This window comes from Astyanax mexicanus, chromosome 25 (genome assembly GCF_023375975.1).
Source record: "Astyanax mexicanus isolate ESR-SI-001 chromosome 25, AstMex3_surface, whole genome shotgun sequence".
Classification (NCBI taxonomy): Eukaryota; Metazoa; Chordata; class Actinopteri; order Characiformes; family Acestrorhamphidae; genus Astyanax; species Astyanax mexicanus.
Genome location: NC_064432.1, coordinates 231506 through 258655, shown reverse-complemented (window position 1 = coordinate 258655; position 27150 = coordinate 231506). Strand labels below are relative to the sequence as shown.

Here is a 27150-nt window from a genome sequence, read left to right as displayed (position 1 = left end):
AGGGCGTGGGAGTGGACTGGCCTGCCTGCATTAATAAAACAACATTTATATCTTTATGTTTATTCTGTGTATTTAAATAACTTTAATGCAGTCATACAAATTACTCTTTAATTATACTGTTTGCAATGAAGTGTTTTTTTTTCCTGATTTTGGAATGTAGAATATTCCAAATGCTTCTGGAAAAATGTGTAAATGTACAGCACTGTAAGCTCAGCCTCATTTCAAATGTGAAGCATGGTGGAGGGAGCATCATGTTTAGTTTAGTTAAACCCAATGAAACTCCAAAAAGTTAAGTTCCTTTTTGTATTTTTACAAAAAAAACAAGAAAAAGAAAGGTATGTTGAAATGAAATATAAATTAGTGAGGGTTAAAGTGAAATAGAACTAAAGAATATAAAACTCTCAGGGATGGTCTCAGAGATACTAAGCGCTAACGTCACTTCTTGGCAAAACATGAGCCTCTCCATCATTCATCTCCTCTGTGTGAGGAGAACTAGAGATGTTTATGGATATCTGTTCATATTTTGTAGGATCTCTTCATACTTTTGTGTATTTTGAGATATTTCCCAGATATCTCTGTGCTTTTTTCAGGGATTGAGGCGTTTAGCGTTTAGCGATTAGCGATTCTGCCGGAGCAAATGAATCACAGAAGACTGACTGCGTTTAGCGCAGGAGCTCAGGAGAACTCGCAAAGAGATCCTGCAGAGATGCAGATATCAACATGCTGATGTTTACCAAGCCATGACTGTACATACGTGTGTGTGTGTGTGTGTGTGTTGGGGGTGTGTTGGTGGTGTTATCTGCTGATCCTCCCGCAGAAGCTTCTCCCACCTGCGTCTTATCAGTGTGAACTCAGCGCTATCTGGATTCCTTTTGTTTAATTGCACAAGCTTAGGGATGCAAGAAGTACCACTATGACAGGCAAATCCTGTGTGTGTGTGTGTGTGCGTGTGTGTGTGTGTGTGTGTGTGTGTGTGCGTGTGTGTGTGTGTGTGTGTGTGCGTGCGTGCGCATTTCACAAGATCATAATCTCATTTTAGCACTTTTGAGAAGATGCACCTCCTTCTTTTTCTCTCACACACAAATTTCACTATAAAAGTACATATTGGCCCTATTTAATCAATCTATAGGCGAGCCGTGCACAGTGCAGCTTGATTTAGGGCGTGTTTAATCAGTGTGTCTTTGCTATCATGATGACGGGAAAAGTACAGCTTGTGAGTCTCGAAACCCAACGCAAAAGGCTATGTACTAATTCTCTTAATTAATGATGGATGTGGATAGTTTTTGGCGTAACATGAAATAATAAACCAATCAGTGTGTCTCTTTATGAGCTCATCATTCTGTTTAAGAGTAGATCAGGTGAGCTCTGTCTTTGGTGGATTGCTATTGTAACGGTGCAGCTACCTGGACGTGTTCAACAAACTCTTCTCAGCAGAGGAAACTGAGCTGCTGGTTGACGCTGTGAAGGAGCTCCAGCAGCTCATTTACGGGAACAGCAATGTTATTTTATTTACTATTCTGTTTATTGTTGATGTAAAAGTTGGGTTTGTGCTGCTGTGTGTTCATGTGTGTGTAATAAGTGGGGGTGTACGCTCGGCTCGGCACAGCGCCTGTGTTGCCGAGATAGCGATGAACGTCTGACTGTTGGCGTCTGTCTAGGTTGTATTCGGTCAGTGGAGCTCCTGTGTTTTCTGTTACCAAGATAAACAAGCAAAACTCCAGAAATGTACCTGAACACACCTCATTTCCAGAACACCACGCCCATCAGTGTAGATATATTCAGAAGATCTGCTGCTGTTTAAACCAGGCAGGAGGAAAATAGGAGTAGAAAATAGACTGTTGGTGGGGTGGAAGATAGCAATGAGCATCATAACGCACTTTTGCAGGGTGTACTCTAGGGGCTATTGTGAATAATTGTGAACTGATCAGTCTCATTACTATACACTGTATGTGAGTCAAGTTCAGAAATGAGTATTTTCATAAAATTAGACTAATTTACAAAAGTGTGTTTTAGCAATTAGGAAAAACTGCAATAATGAAATGCAGTTCAGCAGATAAAACATGAACGTGCACACTGTCTGCAATTGAATAACAGTGAAATTAATTATAAACAACACAGCTTTTTAATGTATCTGCATTTTCATACAGTCCAAACATTTACAGCTTTAAAACCTCCCGCGATGTGTGTTTGTGTGTGTGTGTGTGTGTGTGTGTGTGTGTGTGTTTGTTTTAGTATTGTGTGTGGTACTGTAGTTGGATAAGTGTGTGATATATGGGTAGACAGTGATAAAGATGATGAAGATGATGATGTGTGTGTGTCAGTGTGTGAGAGATAACATGCCCTATCAGGACAGTGAAGCTGATAGCTTATCACACACACACACACACACACACACACACACACTCACTACTTACAGCTGCATGCCCCCCCCCGCCCGCTCCCCCCAGTACGTGATGTGCATTTCTCTGCATGAACCTTTATGTTTATTTATGATATAATAATATATATATATATATATTATATAAATGAATGGTTACAGGAGAAAACAGGTAAGGAGTGAGCTATAACTCAGTTTCAAACTCATTTACCTCCAATTTAATTCCAAATTAAACTTTATTAAACTGAGCTAAAGTGTTAGCAACTCCTAAACTCTTGTTAAAATCACAAAAAGTCATTTTCTGAGTGAAAATCTGTGGAAAAAGTATCAAAAACTATTGCTCACTTTTACTCCCGTCTTTTAGCTCTTTTACCCACAATCCCACACTGGTGCATGATATAGTATGTGTGTGTCTGTATATAAGTGTGTGTGTATAAGTGTGTGTAAGTGTGTGTGTGTAAGTGTGTGTGTGTAAGTGTGTGTGTGTGTAAGTGTGTGTGTGTAAGTGTGTGTGTGTAAGTGTGCGTGTTTACATGCTATTGTTGGGTGTCAGTGAGGCGGCTCAGGCTAAGTGAGGGTCCCTGATAGATGTGTATCGTCTATCTCAGGACCACCAGAAAAGTGCCAAAAGAGAGAAGGAAGGAAAAAAGAACGACTGAAAGAGAAGTAGATAAGCCAGAACGAATCAGAGAGAGAGAGAGAGAGAGAGAAATGGTAGAAATATGAGAAATGATCATGATAAACTTGTTACCATAGTAAAGTTTGCTTTATGTAGAACTACGCAAAACAACGACACTTTAATACATTAAATCAGTTTTATATAAAATTAGATATTTCTAAACATTACTCAGATATTTAGCATCAGTTTCTGAGCTGCAGTAACTCTGTGTTCTCTATACTGTTCTCTCTATATGATTGTTTTTATTGTTTGATTTTTTTTAGCAGTGCCCCTTTAAGTTATAATTATTGGCTATAAAAATAATATGCAAATGTTGAGTTAAAACAACTTAATGTGATCATTGTAATATAATTAAATTAGTAAGCTAGACTGGTTGTGCAGTAGTTACTTTAACTTAAAAACTTAAGTTTCAGGTTCATCATATTTTGAGGGTCAGATACTTGTGGTTTGTCTGTTGAACTTAAACATGAACATTAGTTTAACTCCATGCAGTTGAGACTACAGATTACCAAAAGATTAGGACTATAGCATTATTGCATAGCTTGAGTTCAGCTACGGCGTGGTGCTCTGAGTACTAACTGCACAGCAGGTTTAATTCTCATACAGAAATATATATCAGGATGCAAAAATAAATCTGAAATGAACAAAGGATGAGAGAGTTTAATTTAGATTAGATGTATTGTGTGGCCATGTAATCACACTATGTGTGTGTGTGTGTGTGTGTTTTGCTACAGTGGTCCTCAGTCAGCAGCTGTTAAACAGGGCTAATGGATCTCTTACACTGCTTAGAGTCGGGTCACTGCCTGAGCTCTACTGAGTGACCACACACTCCTCTCACACACTCCTCTCACACACTCCTCTCACACACTCCTCTCACACACTCCTCTCACACACTCCTCTCACGACACTCCTCTCGACACTCTCGACCCGCACTACCCCTCTCACACACCCGCTCTCACACACTCCTCTCACACACTCCTCTCACACACTCCTCTCACACACTCCTCTCACATCACTCCTCTCACACACTCCTCCACTCTCCTGCTCACACACTCCTCTCACACACTCGCTCTGCACACACTCCTCTCACTCACCGCTCACACACTCCTCTCACATACTCCTCTCACTCACTCACTCCTCTCACATACTCCTCTCACACACATCCTCTCACACACTCCTCTCACACACACACTCCTCTCACACACTCCTCTCACACACTCCTCTCACACACTGCCCTCTCACGACACCCCTCTCACACACTCCTCTCACATACTCCTCTCAGCACACTCCTCTCACATACTCCTCTCAGCACGACTCCTCTCACACAGCTCCTCTCACACACACTCCTCTCACACACTCCTCTCACACACTCCTCTCACACACTCCTCTCACACACACACCTCTCACACACTCCTCTCACACACTCCTCTCACACACTCCTCTTCACTACACTCCTCTCACACACTCCTCTCACACACTCCTCTCACACACTCCTCTCACATACTCCCTCTCACATACTCCTCTCACACCCCCTCTCACACACTCCCTCTCACACACTCCTCTCACACACTCCTCTCCTCACACACTCCTCTCACATACTCCTCTCACACACTCCCTCTCACAAACTCCTCTCACACACACACTCCTCTCACACACTCCTCTCACACACTCCTCTCACAGCACTCCTCTCACACACCCCTCTCACACACTCCTCTCACACACCCTCTCACACACTCCTCTCACATACTCCTCTCACACACCCCTCTCACACACTCCTCTCACACACTCCTCTCACACACCCCTCTCACACAGCACACTCTCTCACACGACTCCTCTCACTCACTCCTCACACACTCCTCTCACACACTCCTCTCACACACCCCTCTCACACACACACTCCTCTCACACACTCCTCTCACACGACTCCTCTCACACATACCTCTCACACCACCCCGCTCACACACCCCTCTCACACACTCCTCTCACACACTCCTCTCACATACTCCTCTCACACACTCCTCTCACACACTCCTCTCACACACACACTCCTCTCACACACTCCTCTCACACACTCCTCTCACACACTCCTCTCACACACTCCTCTCACACACCCCTCTCACACACCCCTCTCACACACTCCTCTCACATACTCCTCTCACACACTCCTCTCACATACTCCTCTCACACACTCCTCTCACACACTCCTCTCACACACACACTCCCTCACACACTCCTCTCACACACTCCTCTCACACACCCCTCTCACACACTCCCTCTCACACACCTCCTCTCACACACTCCTCTCACACACTCCTCTCACACACTCCTCTCACACACTCCTCTCACACACTCCTCTCACACACCCCCACACACTCCTCTCACACCACTCCTCTCACACACTCCTCTCACACACCCCTCTCACACACTCCTCTCACACACTCCTCTCACACACTCCTCTCACACACTCCTCTCACATACTCCTCTCACACACTCCTCTCACACACTCCTCTCACACACTCCTCTCACACACTCCCTCTCACACACTCCTCTCACACACTCCTCTCACACACTCCTCTCACACACTCCTCTCACACACTCCTCTCACACACTCCTCTCACACACACACTCCTCTCACACACTCCTCTCACACACTCCTCTCACACACTCCTCTCACACACCCCTCTCACACACTCCCTCACACACACTCCTCTCACACACTCCTCACATCTCCTCTCACACACTCCTCTCACACACTCCCTCACCACACTCCTCTCACACACTCCTCTCACACACTCCTCTCACACACACACTCCTCTCACACACTCCTCTCACACACTCCTCTCACACCCCTCTCACACACCCCTCTCACACACTCCTCTCACAACACTCTTCTCACACACTCCTCTCACACACCCCTCTCACACACTCCTCTCACACACTCCTCTCACACACCCCCTCTCACACACTCCTCTCACACACTCCTCTCACATACTCCTCTCACACACTCCTCTCACACCACTCCTCTCACACACTCCTCTCACATACTCCTCTCACACACCCCTCTCACACACTCCTCTCACACACTCCTCTCACACACTCCTCTCACACACTCCTCTCACACTCCTCTCACACACTCCTCTCACACACTCCTCTCACACACTCCTCTCACACACTCCTCTCACACACTCCTCTACACACACCCCTCTCACACACTCCTCTCACACACCCCTCTCACACACCCCTCTCACACACTCCTCTCACACACCCCTCTCACACACTCCTCTCACACACTCCTCTCACACCCCTCCTCTCACACCCCTCTCACACACCCCTCTCACACACTCCTCTCACACCCCTCTCACACACACACTCCTCTCACACACTCCTCTCACACACCCCTCTCACACACTCCCTCTCACACACTCCTCTCACACACCTCTCTCACACACTCCTCTCACACACACCCCTCTCACACACACCTCTCACACACTTCCTCTCACACACTCCCTCTCACACACTCCTCTCACACACTCCTCTCACACACCCCTCTCACACACTCCTCTCACACACTCCTCTCACACACCTCTCTCACACACTCCTCTCACACACCCTCTCTCACACACTCCTCTCACACACTCCTCTCACACACTCCTCTCACACACTCCTCTCACACACCCCTCTCACACACTCCTCTCACACACTCCTCTCACACACCTCCTCTCACACACCCCTCTCACACACTCCTCTCACACACTCCTCTCACACAACTCCTCTCACACTCCTCTCACACACTCCTCTCACACACTCCTCTCACACACTCCTCTCACACACTCCTCTCACACACCCCTCTCACACACTCCTCTCACACACTCCCTCTCACACACTCCTCTCACACACACTCCTCCTCACACACTCCTCTCACACACCCCTCTCACACACTCCTCTCACACACTCCTCTCACACACTCCTCTCACACACTCCTCTCACACACTCCTCTCACACACTCCTCTCACACACTCCTCTCACACATCCTTCACACACTCCTCTCACACACTCCTCTCACACACTCCTCTCACACACTCCTCTCACACACTCCTCTCACACACTCCTCTCACACACTCCTCTCACACACTCCTCTCACACACTCCTCTCACACACTCCTCTCACACACCCTCTCACATCACTCCTCTCACACACTCCTCTCACACACCCCTCTCACACACCCTCTCACACACTCCTCTCACTCTCTCACACACTCCTCTCACACACCCCTCTCACACACCCATCTCACACACTCCTCTCACACACTCCTCTCACACACTCCTCTCACACACTCCTCTCACACCCTCCTCTCACACACCCCTCTCACACACTCCTCTCACACACCTCCTCTCACACACCCCTCTCACACACCCTATCACACACTCCTCTCACACACTCCTCTCACACACTCCTCTCACACACTCCTCTCACACACATCCTCTCACACACCCCTCTCACACACCCTCTCACACACCCTCTCACACACTCCTCTCACACATCTCCTCTCACACACTCCTCTCACACACTCCCTCTCACACACTCCTCTCACACACTCCTCTCACACACCCCCTCTCACACACTCCTCTCACACACTCCTCTCACACACTCCTCTCACACACTCCTCTCTCACACACCCCCTCTCACACACACACTCCTCTCACACACTCCTCTCACACACTCCTCTCACACACTCCTCTCACACACCCCTCTCACACACTCCTCTCACACACTCCTCTCACACAACACCCTCTCACACACTCCTCTCACACACTCCTCTCACACACTCCTCTCACACACTCCTCTCACACACCCCTCTCCACACACTCCTCTCACATACTCCTCTCACACACTCCTCTCACACACTCCTCTCACACACTCCTCTCACACACTCCTCTCACATACTCCTCTCACACACTCCTCTCACACACTCCTCTCACACACTCCTCTCACACACTCCTCTCACATACTCCTCTCACACACTCCTCTCACACACTCCTCTCACACACTCCTCTCACACACTCCTCTCACACACTCCTCTCACACACTCCTCTCACACACCCCTCTCACACACACACTCCTCTCACACACTCCTCTCACACACTCCTCTCACACACTCCTCTCACACACTCCTCTCACATACTCCTCTCACACACTCCTCTCACACACTCCTCTCACACACCCCTCTCACACACTCCTCTCACACACTCCTCTCACACACTCCTCTCACACACCCCTCTCACACACTCCTCTCACACACCCCTCTCACACACTCCTCTCACACACTCCTCTCACACACTCCTCTCACATACTCCTCTCACACACTCCTCTCACACACTCCTCTCACACACACACTCCTCTCACACACTCCTCTCACACACTCCTCTCACACACTCCTCTCACACACACCCTCTCACACACCCCTCTCACACACTCCTCTCACATACTCCTCTCACACACTCCTCTCACATACTCCTCTCACACACTCCTCTCACACACTCCTCTCACACACACACTCCTCTCACACACTCCTCTCACACACTCCTCTCACACACTCCTCTCACACACTCCTCTCACACACACACTCCTCTCACACACTCCTCTCACACACTCCTCTCACACACCCCTCTCACACACTCCTCTCACACACTCCTCTCACACACTCCTCTCACATACTCCTCTCACACACTCCTCTCACACACTCCTCTCACACACTCCTCTCACATACTCCTCTCACACACTCCTCTCACACACTCCTCTCACACACACACTCCTCTCACACACTCCTCTCACACACTCCTCTCACACACTCCTCTCACACACCCCTCTCACACACCCCTCTCACACTCCTCTCACACACTCCTCTCACACACTCCTCTCACACACTCCTCTCACACACTCCTCTCACACACTCCTCTCACACACCCCTCTCACACACCCCTCTCACACACCCCTCTCACACACTCCTCTCACACACTCCTCTCACACACTCCTCTCACACACCCCTCTCACACACCCCTCTCACACTCCTCTCACACACTCCTCTCACACACTCCTCTCACACACTCCTCTCACACACCCCTCTCACACACCCCTCTCACACACCCCTCTCACACACTCCTCTCACACACTCCTCTCACACACTCCTCTCACACACTCCTCTCACACACTCCTCTCACACACCCCTCTCACACACACTCCTCTCACATACTCCTCACACACACTCCTCTCACACACTCCTCTCACACACTCCTCTCACACACCCCTCTCACACACTCCTCTCACACACTCCTCTCACACACTCCTCTCACACACTCCTCTCACACACTCCTCTCACACACTCCTCTCACACACCCCTCTCACACACTCCTCTCACACACTCCTCTCACACACTCCTCTCACACACTCCTCTCACACACCCCTCTGAAAAACCAACCGTCCACCATGTAGCAGTCCTCAGGAGTTTAGCTTTAAATAGAGAATGTACCAATAGAATACTCCTGGCTAGCTAAAAAAAATAGAGACTTAAAAATAATGAGTTTCTTTAATTAAAATTTTTACACCAGGAGTAAAGCAGCATAAAGTTATCCAAAAGCAGTGTGTAAGACTGGTGGAGGAGAACATGATGCCAAGATGCATGAAAACAAACTGGGATTAAAAACCAACCAGGATTATTCCACCAAATATTGATTATTTCTGAACTCTTAAAACTTTATGAATATGAACTTGTCTTAATAAGCCTTAATAAACACGTTTAATAATGAGAGCAGCTGTGAGAGAGAGAGGGAGAGAGAGAGGGAGAGAGAGAGAGAGAGAGAGAGAGAGAGAGGGAGAGAGAGAGAGAGAGGGAGAGAGAGATCTGTGTTTTTCTCTCAGTCTGATTCTCTTTAGGAATCTGTCGTTCGTGTTTTCAGAAGTGGAACGGCGTCGGCGCTGTTTGCTACGTTTGGGGTGAAAGACTGACCTTAAGCATACCTGAAGAAGTGTGTGTGTGTGTGTGTGTGTGTGTGTGTGTGTGTGTGTGTGTCATTAAGAAATCTATTTGATCATCTTTGCAGAAAAACATACAAAGGTGCATCTCAAAAATATAGAATATCATTTTTGGGAAAAGTGAAGAATTTTAAGAGCTGCTTATAGTGCACAAAATACGGTGATAAGAGTAGAACTAAAATAAGAAATAAAAGTTATGAATAAATAAGATTAAGTAAAACAGGTACTTGCTGTCTGAAGAGAGTTATAATAATAATAAAAATAATAATAAATGACTGAGTGACACCAGTGAGTTTTTGTTTCTTTTTTATTTATTCAATTATTTATTTTGCATTGTGCTATGTGTATTTTAAATATAATGTGTGTGATTTATATTTGTTATGTATGTTATATCTGTTGGATCTCAGGTAGAAAAGCTGATATTGTAGAATAAATAAAAAAAAACCTGAAAACTGTAAAAGCTCTCCTCTGTAAATGTTAGTGTGATCTGAAGACTTCTGAGCAGGTAAATCTGAATCTTTAATCAGGGGAATAAACACGATGATGACGACTCGTAGTCTCACGCGCCGCGTCAGAATAAAGCATGATGGGTCTGTTTTAAAGAACACAAGGAAACATGTAGAGAGCGTGAGATAAGCGTGAGCGTTAGAGATAGACGTGTGTACACATAGCGACGGAGGAATACAGTAAAGAAAACAGAGATAAAGAAGTAAGAGAGAGATAGAGAGAGGGAGGGAGGCGGGAGAGCGCTATCAGATGAGAGAGGTGGAAAAAGAAAGAGAGAAACAGGGACATCAGTGTGTTTCATCTCTCTATCTCCTCTTTACTGTTCTGGGAAAAGATTCTTCTCTTTCTCACTCTTAGACAATAACAACTTCCAAACACTGATACTCCTCCCTGTTATCACCCGGATTACAGATTACAGATTACAGCATCGCTCTCAGATAAAAGCTCACCGTGTTTGTTGTGCCTAGACAAGAAAAACCGCGAGCAAGCGTCTCGTTTTTACCGAGCAAAGCTCCTGAGAAATCTCCTCTCGCGCTGTCCGAGGATCTGCCTGCTCTCTGCTACAGATAAAACATTTATAACATATATAATCCTCACAGATAATCTCAGACACGCTTACAGGGGAACACTTACAACAAAAACAGTTTAAAGTTGAAGTATATTTCCCAAGTATATATAACGTATCGTATTTTTCACACTATAAGGTGCAACAGATTATAATGCACATTATAATGCGACACTAGTAAGGAACAGGGGTGCAGGGGTTTAATTAGTATTAACTAAAACTAAAAGGGAAGATTAGAAGCTTTGGTAGATAAGACTGCACACTGACATGCCCATTATGCAAATTAATCATAATAGGAAAATTGCTTTTGTGTAATGTACTAAAAATGTTAGATAGACTTTATTTATTTTTTTAGTAAGTCTCGGCTATAATATTACCAATTTAGGTAATATTTGCAAAAAAAAAAAATTGGGATAAGCTCACCTCATCCAATATAAATGTATTCATTAGATTTTATAAATGTTTAAATGTCTATAATTGTGTAACAGAATGGAACTAGCATCTCATCTTTGCCAAATAATGAATTGGTTAATTGAGTTTAATTGTATTTCTGTGGATTTAGGCAGTATAATGGTTTATTTGCTTGGACACAGTGTTGTAGGCTGTAAGAACAAGTTACAACATGGGAAAACAGTCTGGCAGGAAGGCGGCTTAAACATTTTACACTCAGTTCCGAAACTAAAACACAGTATAACATTACCTCAATATGCAGATGTTGTTAAGTAACTAAATACCACAGGGAACTCTTGCTCTTGAGTGTCAGAAACAATAGGCAATAAACATGATGTGTGTATCTGCACCCGTAGTTGAGCTCTGCTGTGTGAAACAGGCGAGTCTTTGTGTGTATCCTGTTGAACTGGATACATGTTGTTGTGTTAATGGTGTGTGTTGGTCACGGCTGGTTGCGCTCGGCGGCGTCTGACCGCAGTCAGGAGTCTGAGTGTCTGAAGGAGCGCTGGTATCTGTGCAGCCGTGCAGGACCTGAACACATCGGTTACTGTCTGTCTCTCTCTGATCACCTCCTCGCTGTGATAAACCTACAGTCCCCGAACCTCACCGCCTGACCCGCATTATCTCTCTCAGATCACACGCCGTATAAATTAAACCCGGACAGCTTCAGATTATTTAAAAAACATGAGGAAACTCATCGGCTTAAAAATGTTCAGTAAACTAAGTTAGCATCAAGTTATTTCAACTAAAAAGAAAGTTCATTTAACGTTTTTATTTTTGTTAACCATTTTTAATCACAGTTTTTTTATGCATCTTGGCATCATGTTCTCCTCCACCAGTCTTACACACTGCTTTTGGATAACTTTATGCTGCTTTACTCCTGGTGTAAAAATTCAAGCAGTTCAGTTTGGTGGTTTGATGGTTTGTGATCATCCATCTTCCTCTTGATTATATTCCAGAGGTTTTTAATCTGATAAAATCAAAGAAACTCATCATTTTTAAGTGTCCTCTTATTTTTACACTCTCAATTAGTCTTGTGCAGGGTGTATTTTAACAAATCAGTTTCGTTCTTTATTTTTGAAGGTCTTTTTACTACTTGAACGAATATTGTGCTGTATGTTCATTTGTGTACGTTCTGAGGAAATACAGTAAAGCTTCTCATCTTTCACTAGAACACCTGTAGCACGTTCAAAGCCTCCAGTGTGAAGAAATGATGGAATAGAGATAGATAACTGTGACTGAGACTGATAACTCCACCTGCTGTAGTCTGTTGAGCTGTGAGAAGTCCGCAGTGTTGGTTGATTGTATGCTGATAAAAAACTACAGATGAGTTTTGGACAGGAGCCACTGAGGACCCCCCACTCACCTGAACCAGTGGGTCCTGTTTCATCTCCTTCTCTCTCTCTCTGTTTTAAACCAGAGAGGAAAACACCAGGGTTAGAGGAGCTTCTGACAGGTTCGGTAACTGTGCAAGCGAAGCTGAGAGAAATAAAACATAAAACACCCCGAAACAAAGACAAACCACCATGTGGGTGATCTTTCATACACCAACCACACGTCACATAAACACTCGAGAAATCCCAGAGAAAACACACTGATCCAGGGGAAGTTGGTTTCTTACCTCTTCCTTTGTCCACAACTTCAAAGCAAGGAAAACTAAAGTAATAATAATAATACGAAGAAAAATAAAGATTATCATCGCACTGTAAAATGATGTGCTAGTTTTACTTACAAATATAGTACAATGATTTGTAAGGTTGCACTACGATCCAGCAAGGAGAGCACTGATCAGAGAAGCAGCCGAGACCCATGATCACTCTGGAGGAGCTGCAGAGATCCACAGATCAGGTGGATCAGGAGAATCAGAAGAAAAACATTGTTGAAAGAAAGACGTAAGAAGTTCTGTTTGCAGTTTGTAGCTACAAGTCATGTAGAAACACAGTAAACATGTGGAAGAAGATTCTGTTCTCAGATCAGAACAAAATAACACTGCTCATCACCCTGAACACACCCTCCATCCCCACTGTGAAACATGGTGGAGGCAGCATCATGCTGTGGGGAGAAGCTTTTCTTCAGCAGGGACAGATTTAGGAAGCTGGTCAGAGTTGATGGAGGGAAGATGGATGGAGATAAATAAATACAGAACAATCCTGGAAGAAGAAAAGCTGTTGGAGGCTGTAAAAGACTCGAGATCTTCCATCAAGACGATGACCCTAAACATACAGCCAGAGCTACAGTGGAGCTATAATGATTTAGATCAGAGAATATTCATGTGTTAGAATGATCCAGTTAAAGTCCTAAAGACCTAAATCTCATTGATCTTCTGTGGAGAGACATGAAAACTGCTGTTCACAGACCAACGCTCTCCATCCAACCTGACTGATCTTCACCTGATTTATAAAGAAGAATGGAGGAAAATCTCTACAGTCTCTAGATGATCAGAGCTGATAGAGATAAAGACCTGCAGCTGTAACTGCAGTGAAATGTGGTGACTTTGTGTTGGTCTGTCATTTAAAACCTCAATGAAATACATGTTTAAACTTTACAAGTTTGTAGTTGTAAAGAAGCTAAATGTGAGTGTTGTAAAGGAAAGGCTGGAGCTGCTGGTGGAGTAATAAGTCCAATAGTAAGAAACAAAGGAAACCATCAGCATTAAGAACATTAACCCATTAACAAAACAAACACACACTGTAACGAGAGAGAGAGAGAGAGAGAGAGAGAGTCTCAGTGTGGTGTAGCTGCAGGGCAGGATTACTGTAAGAGGAGATTTAACACACTCAAGTGTCTCCATTCAACTCGAACACACAGGTACTGTTTACCTGCAGGCTATAATTCCCCTATCTTACACTCTGAATATGCATCATGATGCTCATTGCTATCTTACCCCCCACAAACAGTCTATTTTCACTCCTTCCTCCTGTCTGGTTTAAACAGCAGCAGATCTTCTGAATATATCTACACTGATGGGCGTGGTGTTCTGGAAATGAGGTGTGTTCAGGTACATTTCTGGAGTTTTATCTTGTTTATCTTGGTAACAGAAAACACAGGAGCTCCACTGACTGAATACAACCTAGACAGACGACAACAGTCAGACGTTCATCGCTATCTCGGTAACACAGGCGCCGAGCCGAGCGTACACCCCCACTTATTACACACACATGAACACACAGCAGCACAAACCCAACTTTTACATCAACAATAAACAGAATAGTAAATAAAATAACATTGCTGTTCCCGTAAATGAGCTGCTGGAGCTCCTTCACAGCGTCAACCAGCAGCTCAGTTTCCTCTGCTGAGAAGAGTTTGTTGAACACGTCCAGGTAGCTGCACCGTTACAATAGCAATCCACCAAAGTCAGAGCTCACCTGTACTACTCTTAAAGAGAATGATGAGAAAGAAACACTCTGATTGGTTTATCATTTTACGTATTAGTACATACATGACGTTTTGAGACGAGCAAGATGTACTTTTCTCGTTGTTACGATAGCAACGACATACTGCCATGCTCTAAATCGAGCTGCACTGTGCACGGTTCACGTGTTCTGTCTTTCTGATGTGATTTCCAGCGTCCTCCTCATGTTTTACTCGTGTAATATTTCAGCAGGGCTCTGGTTGGTCGGTGTAATTTGATGGTATGAAGGCGCTGTTTAGACTCGTCTCTCTCTCTCTCTCGCGCTCCAGCTGCTCTGAGTTACAGGAAGCATCAGATATCTGGACTCTGCTCACAGACCGGTGTCACGTTGAGCTCTTCCCACGTTCCTCACCCTCTGCTCACTAATCTGCACACCCAGCCGTGGAGGTCAGGTCAGGGTCGAGCGGGGGTCAGGGGTCAGGGGGAAATGACAGGGCCAGAGAGCGGCGTGGAGAAAAGACCAGAAAAATAAAGCTAAAGAGCAACAAAGAGGAGATTAGAGACGTTCTGAAGTGAGGGAACGTCGTCCGGAGCTGATCCTCTTTAACTCAGTCTGCAGGGGGTCATTAAGACCCGCAGATTTATTCAGATTCTGTTAGTTTTAATTGATGGTTGTTGTTTGGCGCTGATGCGTCTCTGAATGATTATAATAGTGTTCTCTGTCTGCAGTGTTTATCTAAACCTACGTCTGATCTTTAACCACATATCAATCAATCAATCAATCAATCAGCCTTTATTTTAACCCTCACTTTCAATGCAGCTGAGCATTTACTGAAACTTAAAGATTTTATTAAAATAAAGTATTTAATCAGGTTAAGCTAAAATAAGGAACTTCATAAACTAAACAATAAAGGTTAAGTGTTAAAAGCATTAGAAAAACAAGCAATTCAGTTTTTAAATTAAGACAAAATAAAATTATTAGGAATTAAAGGAAAAGTGGACAGGCAAAAATGTAAAGCAGTCAAATGAAAACTAAAATAAATAATTAGAACAACAAAACAAACAACAAACACAAATTAACCACAAAAAATATTAGAGGACTACATACATATTAAAATGTATGTAGCTAAAAAATAACACTAAGATTATTAACAACGTAAAAGGAAGTAGATAAAATAAAAAGATAAAACACAAAATAATAATAATAAAATCAAAAGATTAAATGAATAAAAGGATTAAATAAAAAAAAGGTCTGTAATAAATGGAATAATTAATTCTGCTGAAGGAGAAAATGAACTTGGGTTCTGCAGCAGGACAATGACCCAAATCACACAAACAAGTTCACCTCTGATTGGCTGAAGAAAAACAAAGTGAAGACTTTGGAGTGGCCTGGTTCAGAGGAGGCTACAAGCTGATAATACTCACCTCTGAACAGGAAATAGCGAGCACGGTTAGCGGCTAATGCTAATGCTGCTCCAGTCTGGGTGCTGGAGAACTAAACTGAAACTCCTGTATAACTCTGTACTTCAGTGGAGTGTCTTTACTGCTCCTTAATACCTGACTGATAGAATTCATACATAAGGAGCACCGGATTATAAGCAGCTCTGATGATGTTTTTTGGGTAAAATTAAATCATTTTAAGTGCACTATACAGTGGGATTTTGTAAATAAAGTGGAGTAAATTTAGCGTAAGCTGCTTTTCAGGAGATTAAACTTTAAGATAACGAGAGGAGGCAACAGCGCTTTGCAGCTGAAAGGATTTTTCCTGAAAGAGTGATTTAACCTGCTTTTGTGCTTCTTCTGGTTAAAAGGAGACAAAAACGTTTTTCCAGTCCTGCTGAGATCCAGCGCTCGGCCGGCGGGGGTCTCCAGCCCCCTCACTGATACAGACCACACCCCTCTCCACAGGACCTCCACTGTCTCCACCGCTCAGGTTTTACTCACCTGTACCTGTCTGTCTGAAGGAGAAGGTTCAGCTGCAGATGATTCTTATAGAGATCTGTTCTGTTTTTAATCAGAGGTTTGTTTGTTTTTAGATACCTGTGGGGATAATGGTGGTGTTGATCAGGTAAATCACACCTGAAGATCACCTGATCCTCAGACACTGCAGATACTCTCCAGTGAAAGAGTGAAAGAGAGGGAGGACTGAGAGAGCAGGAGGGAAAATTTAATTCAGAAAGAGGATTATTTAACATGAGAGTTCAGGTAAAGTTTGAAGTGTGGAGTAGAGTGTAACATATGTGTAATTTTATCATTTTCTTATATTTTATCTCACTTTTATTTTCTCTCTCTGTCTTATTTTATATCTTATTTTCACGCTCTCTTTTTTCTTCTTTATCATTTTAACTCTCTTATCTTCATTCCCTCATTTTACCACTCTCAGTTTATCTTTCACTCATTTGATCTCTTTCTTATTTTGTCTCTCTTTCTTATATTTTATCTCTGCCTGTTATTTTGTTTTTCATTCTCATTTTATCTCTTTTATTGTATCTCACTCCTCACTCTCATCTTCTCTCTCTTATTCTGTCTCTCTCAGTTTATCTTTCACTTATTTTATCTCATTTGTTTTGTCTCTTTTATTTTACCTCTCTCAGTTTATCTCTCTCATTTTAGCCCTCTTATTTTATCTCTCCCTCTCTCTCTTATTTTATCTCTTTTTCTTATTTTATCTATCTTATATTCTCTCTCTCTTTCTTATATTTTATCTCTCTCTTTCACTAGAAGTGTGAACAGTTCTTAAACAGAATTTTATCTATTTAAAGTTACAGGATTTCCAGTGTATTTAAGTCACTATATACACAGACACACACACACTACACACACACACATACACACTATAGACACACACACACTATACACACTTACACCCCCATGTTTAATCAGAGTGTGATCTCTCTGTTGTTTATTTAAGCTGCAGCAGCAGCAGCGTGTTCTCTCAGGTCTCTGGTATTATTCAGATAATAAAACGCCCCCATCACTGAAAATCATCATCTAATCATAATCTGTCCCTCATATCTCAGCGCTGCAGCGCTGCACGGGACGCTGACACACGTCTAAATACCCCACCACCGTCCTCCTGACTCAATCTCTCACAGAACAAACACTTACTGTAAAATTACTGTCAGACTGAGAGGGAATAACACAGTACTGTAATACAGAATTATTTTACATTTTCACACAATTATCTTTAGTTTCTCCTCCTTTCATTTTAATACAAATATCCTCATTACTCCTGTTTCATTTCAGTAAGAACACAGCAGATGTATGTAGTCTAATATGAAGATGATCTGTGCTTTACACACCTTTACTGTTGGAGAACATGTTGGAATAAACAGCTGTGCAAAATAATAAGAGAGCACCTAAAAATAATGAGTTTCTTTGATTTTAGCAAATTGAAATCCTCTGGAATATAATCAAGAGGAAGATGGATGATCACAAACCATCAAACCACCAAACTGAACTGCTTGAATTTTTACACCAGGAGTAAAGCAGCATAAAGTTATCCAAAAGCAGTGTGTAAGACTGGTGGAGGAGAACATGATGCCAAGATGCATGAAAAAACTGTGCTTAAAAAACAGGATTATTCCACCAAATATTGATTATTTCTGAACTCTTAAAACTTTATGAATATGAACTTGTTTTCTTTGCATTATTTGAGGTCTGAAAGTTCTGCATCTTTTTTGTTATTTCAGTCATTTCTCATTTTCTGTAAATAAATGCTCTAAATGAGAATATTTTTATTTGTAATTTGGGAGAAATGTTGTCTGTAGTTTATAGAATAAAACAACAATGTTCATTTTACTCAAACAGAAACCTGTAAATAGTAAAATCAGAGAAACTGATTCTGAAACTGAAGTGCTCTCTTCATTTTTTACAGAGCTGTGTATGAATTTTTAGGGTTATAGTTTTATAGTAGTTGTATAGTTGTGGGGTTTTTGGTCACAGTATCAGGAGCCACTTCAGAATAAGAGGATCATTTAAGAGAGGAAGAGTTAATCTAATCCCTTCTTCCTCTCTTTTCTCCTTTTGTCTTTAAACTCGTTCTCTTAAGAGGATTTCCACACGTTTGTCCCGTGCCTATTAAATCACTTCCTACTCAACACAGGAATAGAGATTACACACCTGATCAATACCATAATAAACACTATAATAAAACTGCTGTAGATAAAATAGAACAGTGTTCTAAATAACGTCTTTTCATTATTTTATAACTTGTACGCTCTTATCCTGAGCGAGTAGCAACAGTGCTCAGTTTATTCTTAACTGTGAAAATATCCAGAGCTAGTTTTATTCTTAATTGTTTATTGTTCAGAAAGTGTTTTGTGTTCTTAAACATATTTAGCTACATTACAGTAGAGGAATAATAAATTGTAAATGATGTTGTTGTTGTGTTTGGGTTTAGTGGTGGTGCAGTGTAAAGCCGTTACACTGTTTTATTCTGTGTGTTTTTGTATGTAGGCTTTATGCTAATTAGAAAGGGAAAGTTTGTGAACGAACTTTAGGTTGGCTGGGAAAAAGTGCGCTACTAACGTAGAAACTTAAAATGGTTGCTGAGGTGTTTCTGTCTGAAGAGTGTGAAGAGTTGTTGCTACTCTGTTGAGTTGCTAAATGCTAAAATTCCTATGCAAATACTTTTGCAGGTGTTCCTGAGTAAGATGCTAGGTGGTTGCTAAGTGGTTGCTAGGCAGTTACCAACTAAAGTTTTCCAGGTAGTTGGTGATGTTTAGATAAGTGTTTTTTAGGCAGATGCTAAATATTGAAATGTTAATTTGTTTAGAAAGTATTTTATATTCTTAAATCATGTTAAATTATATTAGATTAGAGGAAAGTCAGTCAGACGTCTTTCTCGTAGCCTAATTTACTGATGTTTAAGCTGTGGATCGTTGTTCACACTGTTGGTGTTTTAAACTTTTGGAGATCTGCTCTTAATAAACATTATTATTAAATAACAGGTCTATGCTTCTTCAGTGTTGTAATGTGAATTAACATCATTCTGAACAGATTTCACTCCTTCAGACTGTATTTTACAGTTCATAACTATTTTCACAGTTCCGTCTCTGAGAGACGTTAGGAGGTTTCAGCAGAGCTCCTGCAGCTGTAATCTTCAGCGCTCTTCAGGTAATCTCAGTAATCTGATATCTCAGAGCTGTAGAGCTGTAGTAATTGGAGTGAGATTAGCGTAATGGGCCGTGAGAAAAGCCTCTGACTAATCACTTTTATGGATCTTTAAATATCTGAGGGTTTCTGGCACTGCGTCAGTAAGTGTCAGAACAGAGAAAGAATACAACACCCTCTAAACCCTTAATTAACCCCTTACGCCCCCAGGCTGGGGAGGGAAACGCTTTTCCCAGTTTATTCATGAAAAAACATCTGTATTCTACAAACACACTGATATCACTATTACACCTGGACTGCTCACCATCATATTACTGACCTAACACTTACATACGAGAGAGAGGGGGATAGAAAGAGAGAAAGAAAGAAAGAGAGAGAGAGAGAGAGAGAGAGAGAGAGGGGGGGATAGAAAGAGAGAAAGAAAGAAAGAAAGAAAGAAAGAGAGAGAGAGAGAGAGAGAGGGGGATAGAAAGAAAGAGAGAGGGGGATGTAAAGGTCTTTGTGAGCAGAGTGGAGGAGTGTGTGAGAGGTCGGAGAGAGAGAAAGGTGTTGGTGCAGGTAGTGTGTAATTAACAGCTTACAGGTCACAGCAGGTAACCAGAGGATTACACAATCATTACCGTGACAACAATCACCACGGCTACCCCTCAGTACCCCACTATAACACCACTATACAAAACACTACAGCACACTATAACTCTAATTTCTAACTGTCAGCAAATTATAGTATTAAAGTTAATAGAATTATTTGCATATTGCACACATATATAAACTAAATAAATAAAATATCGTGTTTGAGTATTTTAAGTAAATATTGTTTATTTATGGTTTTCACCTGTATATGTGTTTTTAAATGTATTTTTGTTTATTTTATTACAGATAATATATAACCCAACATACATCTATATACATTCATTCCTGCATCGCAGGCGGGGTTTACATAGTGGCGCCTGGTGATGGTTCATTACCACACACACACACACCACACACACACACACACCACACACACCACACACACCACACACACTACTCTCACACACACACACACACCACACACACACCACACACACACACACACTACTCTCTCACACACACACACACACCACACACACACACACACACACACACACACACACACACCACACACACACACACACCACACACACACACACACACACACACACACACACACACACACACACACTGGTGCAGGTGTGGGGTATGCAGGTGGGTGGTGGAGTGTGTGAGGATGTAGGAGCAGCTGAGCGTGAACTTCTTCTCACAGCAGACCACTAAACACTCCATCACACACACACACACTATACACACTCATTTACGCACTCACATAATCATCTCCAGATGTGAGAAACAGCAGCAGGACATTACTGTATATTACTGTACAGGGGGACAGCGCCCTCTAGCGGCTACATCTGGAACACTACACAACACAGCTTATACAGAATTATAGCTATTAAATAATAATAATACCACCGTATCTAACACACTCATTACACTTCACACACTTATTTTAGAATTGAATATATATATATATATATATATATATATATATATATATATATATAAAATTCGTTTTTTGTTTTTGACCAAAATTGGCAAATTACATAAGGCTATAATCTCACCTTTTTGTAATTTTACCAATTCTTAGAATCTGTCAGATTAAAACACAAATGCTTGGGAAATGTCTGGGGGTGATGTATTGTGTTTTCTTTTTTCAGATAGGAAATATATATATTTTTTTTTTTTATACCAAAATCAGTAAATTTACATAAGGCTATAGTCTTACCTTTTGGTTTAATTTCTGACATTTTTTCCAACTATTATAATCTGTCAGATTATTAATAGAGATTAGTGTATTGTGTCTGGGTTTATAAGATAAGGCTACAGTCTTACCTTTTTATATACTTTTAGATTTTTTTTTCAACTTTTTCCATGAAATTATAACTCAAATTACTAGAAAATCACTGGGAGTGAGTTATTGTTTCATTCAGATCAGCAATGAAAAAACTTTTTTTCACCAAAATGGCAAATTATATAAGACTATAGTCTTGCATTTATTTTTTGTAATTTTGAAACATTTTCTAACTCTTATTAATCTGTAAGATTATATTTTAAATTACTTTAAAATGCTTGGGAGTAGTGTATTGTGTTTAATTTCTTTCAGAAATTAATTTTATTTCAGATTTTTTTTATATATATATAAAAAAAAATTGTCCAATTATAAAAGGCTATAGTCTTACCTTTTCTTTCTTATAATCTGTGAGATTATAATTTAAAACACTGGGAAAATGTGTAGTAGTGGTGTATTGTGTTTGCTTTCATTCAGACAGAAAAAAATAAGGCTCACTTTTTGGTGTTTTTTTTTTCTTCAACTCTTATGATCTTTCAGTTTCTCTCTTATCATTTTTCAGTTTTCATTCAGATACACAATAAAATCAACACGTTTTATTTTTTTTAGCAAAATTGATAAAATACAAAGGCTATAGTCTTACCTTTTTTGTAATTTATGACATTTTTTCTAACTCTTATAATCTGCCAAACTTACATAATTTAGAAAATGTCAGGGAGTGGTGTATTGTGTCTGATTTTATTAAAGTAGACAATAAAAAAAACTTTTTTTCCACCAAAATCGGCAAAATTACATAAGGCTATATAGTCTTACCTTTAGGTGTAAATTTAGAATTTTTCCCAACTCTTATAATCTGTCAGATAACTCAAATAATTATTTATACATTTCTAAATTTACACCTAAAGGTAAGACTATAGCCTTATGTAATTTTGTATAATGCCTAATAGTGATGTGTTGTGTCTGGTTTCAATAGTTATTCAAGGAAAAAAAAAAAACATAACAAAAAATTTCACTTAAATCTGTAAATTATAAAAGGCTATAGTCTTACCTTTCTGTTTAGGATTTTTTTCCAACTCTTATATTCCATGAAATTATAACTCCAAAAACTTTGAGTTATAAGTCAATAATACTGGGAGTGCTGTATTGTGTCTGGTTTTATTAAGATAAGCAATAAAAAACCAAATTCAGAATCAGTAAATAACATAAGGCTATAGTCTTACCTTTTCATGTAATTTTGGACATAAAAAAAAAGAATAATAATAATTTTCACAACTCTTTATTTGCATAAATTGCTCAAGTGTTACTCGCTTTGTTCACTAAACATCATACCTGAGTTTACAGAATTCCACTTAAATATTCTGATCATTTTACACAATTTCAGTAGATTTAAACCTGTATCTCTGTTTTACAGAACGACCGGACTGAAGAGCATCACCTGCGTCCCCACCTGCCTCAGGACCCTCGTCCCCACCTGCGTCCCTGACACTGAGGACATCCAGCTGATCAGAGACCTGCTGCAGCGGGACCCCGAGAAACCACCAGCCGCCCGCCAGGTGGTTATTTATATATATATATATATATATGTGTGTGTGTGTATATGTATGTATAAACACACACTATATTAAAAAAAATATTAATTAGTACTTAATATACGCAATGTACATGCTAGACATCTGCTAAATATAGTACAGATATATACGAAATATGAAATAAAAATGTTTTAATGTATTTTAAACACACCACAAGTCAACAAAATATACACACAAATATACTAAATATATGATTAGAATGTGTGTGTGTGTGTGTGTGTGTGTGTGTGTCACCATAGTGCGGTGGTTTTTGCACTATAATCAGTAAAAAAAAAATCAGTCTTAAGGTCTTTAAAAAAAACTTTCTTGTAGAAGAAAATAAAAATATGTGTATATACATATACAGCAAATATATACATATACATACCAGTCACACCTTCCAGTCTTTTCCTGTTATAATTTCTTTATTTCATTTATTTTCTACATTATAGTCTTAATACTGTATATAATTGTATGTTGGACTCTTTGATCTTTATCTGTGTCTTTGATCTTTCAGGTGGTGTCGGGTTCATCACTGTTTGAAGTGTTGATGGGAGGTACAGAGTGAATAACACTGTATGCGGGTTCGTTCCTGATGGCCGGCTGTGATTGGCTGTTTCAGAGCTGAAGTTCTTACTGTTCTCCGGTTCCCCCAGGGCTCCGTCCGCTGCCGTCCACTCAGCTGACTCAAACCACATGATCAAGATCAACCAATCAGCACACAGAGAGGAGGAGCAGTGGTTAGAGCGCTGATCCAGAAGCAGCAGCTGATCTGTAAATACAGATAAAACAGATCCAGCTTCCACTGTACTGCAGTTTCCTGCCTGTTAAACCGCCTCATTTCTGCTGGATTTATTGTATTAATTGTATGTTTTATATGTATTGTAGTGTTTTTTAGATCTATGTTGCAGTTTTTTGAATGTTTGTACTTTATGTTTTCTGTATGTTTATATGTTTATATATCTGTATTGTGTTGTTTGTGGAGGAACGTAATTTGATTGGACGGTGTTCCTGAACTCAGACGGAACGAATTAAAGCCACTTCTTGACTTAAACCCACACAGATACAGTTGTGATGTTCAGACATGCAAATCCAATCTAATCACTTCCGAAAATCAGTGCAGACATTTCTCTAAAGATCTGAGTCCAGTTTCTCAAAAGCATCTTTATTAAATACAATGTCAGAAAATTTATGAACATATAAATAATAATCATCCACCGATTTAAAATACTAATATCCAAAAAAAAGGATGAGGCCTTAGAGCAGCGGTGGCTCAGTGGTAGAATCAGCACCACTAAGATCAGAAGGTCGAGGGTTCGAGTCCGGAGGAGAGTGAATCTTTAAGAGTATTTTTTGAGTAAAATCAAATGATAAATACTAAAAAAAAAAGAATGGTAATTGGAAGATCCTGTGTGGCTCAGTGGTAGAGCCCAGCCTCCCCGGTTAGGAGGTCGCCGGTTCAAACCCGGTCAGGAAATCCACGTCACCGAACCTCAAACCTAAGAAAGGGGGGGGACGTTGGGGTGTGTCCCCCTCCGAACCCCGGAGAGATAAAGAGTGGGGGTTATAAACCCCAAAACCAGGAGAAACGCAGGGGGTTATGCTGAACTTTGCCAGTGCGCCGGCTGCGTTTTTAGACACTAAACGAATAAATATTAATATAAATATATATTACATTCTCAATTACACTTCATTCTTAATATATTACATTCTATTGTACATATATTACATTATTGAGGCTATTGCAATAATTTTCTTCAACTGGAACTCAACTTGCTAATTGGCAAAATGTATATCGATGACATGATTACTTTCTCGAGTATTTAACCTCAACGTATAATAATACAGAGAAGGGGTTACAGACTTGATGGACTTTCACTTTTACACTTCATTCTAAATTACACATCAATAACTTTCTGTACACTTAATATATTACTTTCTTAATTACTCCACTTCACACTTATACTTCATTCCAGATATATTATTTTTCTAATTTCAGGACTTGCAATTAGCAATAACCAAACGGAAAGTACACAAGTCTCCAGGGGTTTTGTTTGGAGGATGAAAAAATAAAGTTAGATATACAGAGATGGAATAGCGTGTCTTATTTAGCTCTACAGTCGAGAGTGGAGGAGATTAAAATGAAGATGTTGAAGAGGTTTCCTCCCAATCAGATTCAAAACACTGATGATGAGAAAAGACAGAGGACTGACAATATTACCATGCAGCTCAATTACAACCAATAGTTTATTGCAATGTAAATCAATCAACCAACCAATTAACCAACCAGTCAATCAACCAACCAACTTTATTTCCACTTGGAAAATACATGCAGTTTTCAATGCAGCTGAGCAAAAACACAACATTAAAGAGACTGAAAATCAAGATTCATTTAGAAAAACAAGCGAACAATATAAGATTTACTTAAGAAAAAATCTAAATAAAAGGAAATGCAAACAGGCAAACATGTAGAGCAATAAAACTAACAGAAAAATACATAGAATAATAATAATAAAAAAATAAATAAAATAAAAGGGCTAAAAGGAAAACCATAAAATTAGATAAATTAAAAAATAAAATTATTAAAATAAATAAAGTAAAATAAAAACTCTACTGGAGGCACAGAGACAGAAAGCTGATCCTGATCACTACAGCGGGTCTGATCATTACTGGTGTTTATAGAAATCATGGATGAGATATAACGATATGGCGAATTATAAATATATATATAAACCAGTCTGTTTCCCATCCAGCTGATAGTGAACACCAGCCTACTGTTTATACAGTCTGCAGTGGTGGGTGGTGTGAGGAGAGAGGGTGTGTGGTGGTGAGTGGTGTGAGGCGGGCGTGCGGTGGTGAGTAGTGTAAGGCGGTGGTGAGTAGTGTGAGGGGGGCGTGCGGTGGTGAGTAGTGTGAGGGGGGCGTGCGGTGGTGAGTAGTGTGAGGGGGGCGTGCGGTGGTGAGTAGTGTGAGGCGGGCGTGCGGTGGTGAGTAGTGTGAGGCGGTGGTGAGTAGTGTGAGGGGGGCGTGCGGTGGTGAGTAGTGTGAGGGGGGCGTGCGGTGGTGAGTAGTGTGAGGCGGGCGTGCGGTGGTGAGTAGTGTGAGGGGGGCGTGCGGTGGTGAGTAGTGTGAGGCGGGCGTGCGGTGGTGAGTAGTGTGAGGCGGTGGTGAGTAGTGTGAGGCGGGCGTGCGGTGGTGAGTAGTGTGAGGGGGGCGTGCGGTGGTGAGTAGTGTGAGGGGGGCGTGCGGTGGTGAGTAGTGTGAGGGGGGCGTGCGGTGGTGAGTAGTGTGAGGGGGGCGTGCGGTGGTGAGTAGTGTGAGGCGGGCGTGCGGTGGTGAGTAGTGTGAGGCGGGCGTGCGGTGGTGAGTAGTGTGAGGGGGGCGTGCGGTGGTGAGTAGTGTGAGGCGGGCGTGCGGTGGTGAGTAGTGTGAGGCGGGCGTGCGGTGGTGAGTAGTGTGAGGGGGGCGTGCGGTGGTGAGTAGTGTGAGGGGGGCGTGCGGTGGTGAGTAGTGTGAGGGGGGCGTGCGGTGGTGAGTGGCGTGAGGCGGGCGTGTGGTGTACGCCGGTATATAAATTTCATATATATTATGTTATAGTTTTAGGTAATATCTATCTATGTTACCAAAATTCTGCTGTATTT

General features: G+C 41.6%; 2 protein-coding genes across 8 annotated transcripts in view; one reads left to right on the top strand and one right to left on the bottom strand.

Annotated features, from left to right (window-relative positions):
• Window positions 1-27150, top strand: part of apbb2b (amyloid beta (A4) precursor protein-binding, family B, member 2b) — a 283469-nt gene that overhangs the window by 73962 nt on the left and 182357 nt on the right. The window contains exon 1 of one of the 7 annotated variants that reach the window (XM_049472300.1): window positions 14567-14595. The exons of 5 other annotated variants lie outside the window; for them this stretch is intronic. The gene's annotated coding sequence lies outside the window, so the exon portion shown is untranslated. Of the gene's footprint in view, window positions 1-14566; window positions 14606-27150 lie in introns of those variants that run through there. One more of the 7 variants, XM_049472298.1, reaches the window with a different exon arrangement.
• LOC125787862 (uncharacterized) lies at window positions 26281-27090 on the bottom strand. The gene has a single exon (XM_049472665.1). It carries the CDS (start codon window positions 27088-27090, stop codon window positions 26281-26283), a length of 810 nt encoding a protein of 269 aa, XP_049328622.1.